At 30.6% G+C, this 6000-nt stretch overlaps 1 protein-coding gene across 1 annotated transcript; it reads left to right on the top strand.

Annotated features, from left to right (window-relative positions):
- Positions 1-1248: 1248 nt before the first annotated feature.
- Positions 1249-3284, top strand: LOC130970440 (WRKY transcription factor 28-like). Its single transcript, XM_057896523.1, has 3 exons — positions 1249-2242; positions 2331-2486; positions 2559-3284. The coding sequence occupies exons 1-3, from the start codon at positions 1770-1772 to the stop codon at positions 3016-3018; spliced, it is 1089 nt and encodes a 362-aa protein (XP_057752506.1). The 5' UTR covers positions 1249-1769; the 3' UTR covers positions 3019-3284.
- The last annotated feature ends 2716 nt before the right edge of the window (positions 3285-6000 follow it).

Raw genomic sequence — 6000 nt, 5'->3', positions numbered from 1 at the left:
AGGAAAGGACTAAAAAGGAGATGGATGATCAAGCAAATCCAAAATAAGGAGAACAAGAAAAGAAAGGAAGAAAGGGGGGGGGGGGGGGGGGGCACAGCATCATCATGCAATAATGCTCCCATTCAAAGACTCACTCAACGCAACACCTTTTTCTTATACTTATTTCAAATTTATTATCACCTAAGATAAAAATATAAACATCATTCAAACTTAAGTGATGAAACCGTATTCAATTTTATAAAGATACCGTGATACTTTTTGTATATTCAAAATTACACAAATATTTGGAATGAGAGAAAATAAAGAAAGAAAATTTTTTTTGTTGTTGTGGGTTATATACTTATACATGTTAATTAATATGTAGATGATGACGTTGGTGTGACATCAGCAGGAGGAATAAAAATAGAGAGAGCGTCGATGACACGTGGCAAGAGGCAACGGTCAAATGACGGTGCCAGTCACAGACACGTGTGAGGTTTTCCATTCCCATTCCCAAACCAGACTCATAAGTTGAAAAGTTTGAATCATTGACTCACCTTACTCATTTAATCACGCTCCTCTTCCAACGCCTGCAATCACACGCTCTCCCTCTCTCTCCCTTTCAACTTGATCTTTTCATTTTTCCACTCTCATTTCTACATCACAAGTCACAACAATAATATTAGAAAGAGAAATTCATTTCACCTACTCGATTATATTTTTATTTATTTATGCTACTACTATTTTACGCCTTGTGAAAATAAAATACTAGCTAGAAACTAAAAATGAATATTGAGTTTCACGTAAGAAAATAACGGAGTCAACCCTGCTTTATTTGACTCTTCTTTTCCCAATCAAAGGAAATACGGACAAGAGACTACGAGTTTTACTGGCCCGGGGCACCTCGGATTCTACTTCTTCCATTTTCTTATTTTTCGTTCCAAATTAATCAATGGTTTTATATCTTCTACGGTAATATATACATAGAAAGGGGAACAAAGAGAATCTTTCGGTTCAAAATTGAAATACATATAGCTACTTTTGTAAGACTCCATATTGGACTGAACAATAGTCAAGATAGAACATCCTTAAAAATAGTAACAATCACATTTTTATTATTACCAACTTTTCGAGGTTCAAAAGGTTATTTCTACTACGTACTCTGCCAGATCTATGTACCAAAAAATAAAAAATGCAAAAAAGAGAAAGGAAATTCTATGAAGTATATATAATATGAAATACTTATATGAACATGTACATAAAGCAAAATACTAATAGAATTTGTGTTGATCAGAATTCCTTATTATTATATCCCGTGGTTTAACTAAATTGTGAGGTTATAACCAACTTTGTTTTTGTTTATTGTATAATACATATTTTATTAATTTTGTATGGGAATGGTGCAGTATAGTGACAATGTCCCTATATGCATAACTAATGTCTGATAAGTCTCCTTAATGGAAGTAACATAGACCGATAGAATATATATTATATAGGTGATGAATCAATGTTTCCATATAAGAAAGCACTTTGAGGTCTTGTGATTGGAAGGTGTATTTTGTCAACCTCCTTTTTAAAGTGACCCTAGCAACTCTCTATTCAAACCCAAAGACTTTCCATTAAGTATTTTAATTTTCTCTTTTTCTTATATATGTATTCAATTGCAAATAACTTCAAGAGATAAGCTACAAAGTCTCACTACCATTCTCTCTCTCACACACACACACAGGCACACTGTCTTCTCTTCTCTTCTTCTCTTCTGCTTTTTCATTTTCTTCCTCTTGTTCTTCATGTCTGATGAAGCTAAACAACTTCTCTACCAAGACCTTATTCTAGATCATCATCAGAATCAGAATATTATTGCAGGAGGAGGAAGATTATCCAACAACATGTTCTGTGAGAAGCAGTTTCCATCATCATCATCATCATCATCACAAGTAGCGTTTGATCCATCTTCATACATGAGCTTCACTGAATGCCTTCAAGGAGGGATGGACTATCACTCGCTTGCAACTTCTTTTGGTTTGTCTCCTTCTTCATCGGAGGTCTTTTCATCCATCGAAGGCAACAATAATAATCAAAAGCCCGAAGGTGATGTATTAGGAACTGGTGGTGGTGGTGGTGGAGGTAGTGAAACCCTTGCAACCCTGAACTCATCGATCTCTTCGTCATCATCTGAAGCCGGGGGCGAAGAAGATTCTGGAAAGAGCAACAAAGATAGCCAGGTCAAAGAAGAAGCAGCAGGAGAAACCTCTAAGAAGGGGTAATAATTTTAATTCTAGGTTAATTATGAAAAGTGCAACTTAATTAATGTAATTGAATTTGGAATGTGGATGTTGGTTGTATTACAGGAACAAGGAGAATAATAATAATAAGAAGAAAGGGGAGAAGAAGCAGAAGGAGCCAAGGTTTGCGTTCATGACAAAGAGCGAGGTTGATCATCTTGAAGATGGATACCGATGGAGAAAATACGGACAGAAAGCCGTTAAGAATAGCCCTTATCCAAGGTATAGAATAGAATTCAATTTGTTAGGTTTATTTAATTTGTTCCTAATTGAATTCAATTGTATTATGATCAGGAGCTACTACAGATGCACGACACAGAAGTGCAGTGTGAAGAAACGTGTGGAGAGGTGTTATCGGGATCCAACGACTGTGATAACAACCTATGAAGGTCAACACAACCATCCAGTCCCCACTTCTTTGAGAGGGAATGCGGCTTCAATGTTCACACCTTCCATGCTCTCCATCTCCGCCCCCACTCCCCTCCTCTCATCCGCCGCACATCACGACCTCGGCCTTTTCGCTCCCCTCTCCCACCACCACAACCAATATTCCGCTGCTTCTGGATCACAATCATCCTTATTGTTTCATCACCATCAGAGCATTAACAACAATAATAATATTAATAATAATAATAACTCTCTTCTTCTTCTCAATCATCATCATCATCATCCGTATAATAATCAGCAGCTTCCTCCTGAATATGGCCTCCTTCAAGACATGCTGCCTTCCATGTTCCTCAAGCAAGAGCCATGAGATCATGTAGTATGTACGTCTACACTCTGATCTCCCATTTCTATCACGCACTATATATATATGTCTTTGGACTACTTCTTTAATTGTTATCATCTCTCATCTTGTACATATATATGGTTATTAAGGGTATAGTTATTAGTTTAATTTCTATCTTTATAGCTACCTATATATTATGTATTTCTGACTCAGCTCATTCCAATTGCGTCGTTTATATTAGCGGCAACTCTTGTGTTCGTCCAACAGAATATTTCATATTTCATATTTCATATTTCATATTTCATATATACCTAGGAGAGGTTATATTAATAGCTAGCTATTTTATGTGCTTAATTATTCGATCTGCATATATATATGCTGCTCATTTCATAGGTTTATTTTTCAAGTGTGTATCCATATATGTTAACCTAATTAAATCATTGATTTGCTTATTTAAATTAAAAATAGGTTCGTGTCTAGTTATTTGACTATAATTAATTTTCTTTATATGTATGTATTTGCACAGTAGTAATTAAGTACATATATACCGTGGATCTTAAGGCGCAATTACAAGTAGTGTAAGTGCCAAAAACAAACTGGTATTCTAACATAATACATAAAGTCAATTATCTACTATAATTATATTAGCTCTTTCTGAATATTATGTTCCTTTCTTACTCTCAAATTATACATATATATGTAGAGGCAGGGCCTGAATCATGTTCACACTTGCCTAATATTCTCTTCCATAGTCAAAGTAAAACAAAGCTGCTAATTAAGTTCTGTGACAAAGAAATATTCTTCGTTAATATCTTGTGTCTTTTTTAGGGAGTCGACAATACAGTAGAAACTATATTTTGTGTGCATGTTTCGCCCTCGCTTTATATCTTAAACTGGAAACCATGTTAAGAAAATATTGTCTAAATTCAGAATCATGGCAAGTTTGCTTCCACGTAATTGTATCCATACATGCATATATAATTGAAAGATGAGTGCTAGGCCAGCAGAATTTGTGATATTTAGTCATCAATTAGCCATCATCAATATTTTTAATGGTGTGAGATGATATCTAATAATGTAAGATTAATCATTTTTTCTTTTAATAATTAAGTATTAGCCAAATTTCAACAAAAATACTGATTCTTATACTTTTTCCTAATTGAAGCCCTCTCACTAGCATCATTTGTCTCTCTTGTTCATAATTTTTATCGGAAGTGGATTATTCTATGGATTGGATATAAGTTTAACCCTAAGAAAAAGGTGGGATATAATTAAGAGGGAAATTTTCATAGTTAATTTCATGAGATTATATGAATGGCGCGAGGATGTAAATTAGGAATGCTACTTAATTAATAAAATTTATTATTTTTAAACAACACTTAATCAATAAAATTTTAAATGATATAATGAAAAAAATTTACGGATTGTGGAGCTGTAATGAAGAATTTTATTTCATCATAAAAACCAATAAGAACATTCTTTTGATAAAAGGAATAAAAGTAATGCAACATAAAATTATGACGAATATTAAAAGATAATATTTTTTATTAATAATATTAGTCAATCTTTGAATTCATAATTTATTTTTATATTACTAAAATTTAAATTTTAGAAATTATTAAAATTTAAAATTTAGTATTTAGTGTTTAAAATATTGGTCAAAATAATAAATTTTATTAGTCATATAATTCTACTAAAAGATTATTTGTGTACTTTATTAACTACTACTTGTTTAATTAATTTTTTGAAAGAGATAATTTTAGATAGACCATGGCCAAATTTCATAATGAATTAATACAAAAAAATTAATAATGTTCATCTCACTCCCTAATTTTAGTTTTACCTAAAAATTCAAATACAAGTTAAAAATATAAAACAAAATCAAAATTTTATGATCAAAACTGAAAAGCACCACACACACATACCCACACACAAACTAGTATATATTTTGTTCTCAAATTAGTAAAGAAGATGTAAAACTATCTTTGTCCTGAAAGTAAGATTAGGACTAGTTTTCATATTCGTAGAGATTTTGATACTGAAGTAGGTAATAGTTTAAGTAAAAGAATTAGGATAAAATAGTATGATATTAAACTATTTATTTATAGTATTTTAATAGGAAATTTGAGGAGGATTAAAATAACTATGTACAAATGCATACCATACGAGGATATGTTCAAATTACTTTTTTAGCTTTTATAAGCTGGCATTTTTGAGCTAACTATTGCATTAGATCAAGTTTAAAATTCGACCGTAATACTAACAAAATAACAAAATAAAAGCTCCTATACAAAAATAACAAAATAAGTTATAGTAACCCATGTCTGAAAATTTAGATTATATGATATTCAGTATCCTTGTATATTTTTATAGGTGAAAAATTTTCATATAAAATTTATAATTAAAAATTATTAAATAATTTAATATATTTAACTAAATTATCATTTAATAATTTTTAACTAATAATTTTACATAAAAACAATTACGCTTAAATTCACACCATATTTATAAGGCACGACATTTTTGTAACGAAATCAATATAGACATAAAAAATAAAAAGACATCAAACGTTATACTGCTTATAATAACCTTAGAAAAAAATGTCAATGCAATTTTTTTAATTAAGGTTGACATATAATATATATGTCGTCAATAAACAAAAGTAAAACTAGAGAGAGTTTGACATCGTATGTACTTTCATCAAAATAAATGTACTATTATATATATATATATATAGTAATTTCAAAGTTAATTAAAAATGTTTCTGAGAATGAATATTGAATTCTACCTCAGCATATATTTTGGGTTTTATATCGGTAATGCTAAAAAAAAAAGTTAGAATTTGTCTTATTTAATATTTATTAATTGTCACAATAATTAATAAATATTAAATAAGACAAATTATAATTATTTTTATATAATTTTTTTTTGTTACCAAATATTTTCGTTCTAAATCAACTAAATATTTAGCCAAGATTGAATGGTTATTCCTCCCTTCAAATTAAA

The sequence above is a fragment of the Arachis stenosperma genome, chromosome 3 (genome assembly GCF_014773155.1).
Source record: "Arachis stenosperma cultivar V10309 chromosome 3, arast.V10309.gnm1.PFL2, whole genome shotgun sequence".
In the NCBI taxonomy this organism is placed as follows: Eukaryota; Viridiplantae; Streptophyta; class Magnoliopsida; order Fabales; family Fabaceae; genus Arachis; species Arachis stenosperma.
This window is presented reverse-complemented; position numbering and strand designations above follow the sequence as displayed.

Excerpts from the sequence above, each read along its gene's own strand:
- LOC130970440 (XM_057896523.1), top strand. The coding sequence starts at position 1,770 with ATGTCTGATGAAGCTAAACAACTTCTCTACCAAGACCTTATTCTAGAT. Across the intron at positions 2,243-2,330 it reads GGAGAAACCTCTAAGAAGGG|GAACAAGGAGAATAATAATA; the intron begins GTAATAATTTTA and ends GTTGTATTACAG. Across the intron at positions 2,487-2,558 it reads AAGAATAGCCCTTATCCAAG|GAGCTACTACAGATGCACGA; the intron begins GTATAGAATAGA and ends TATTATGATCAG.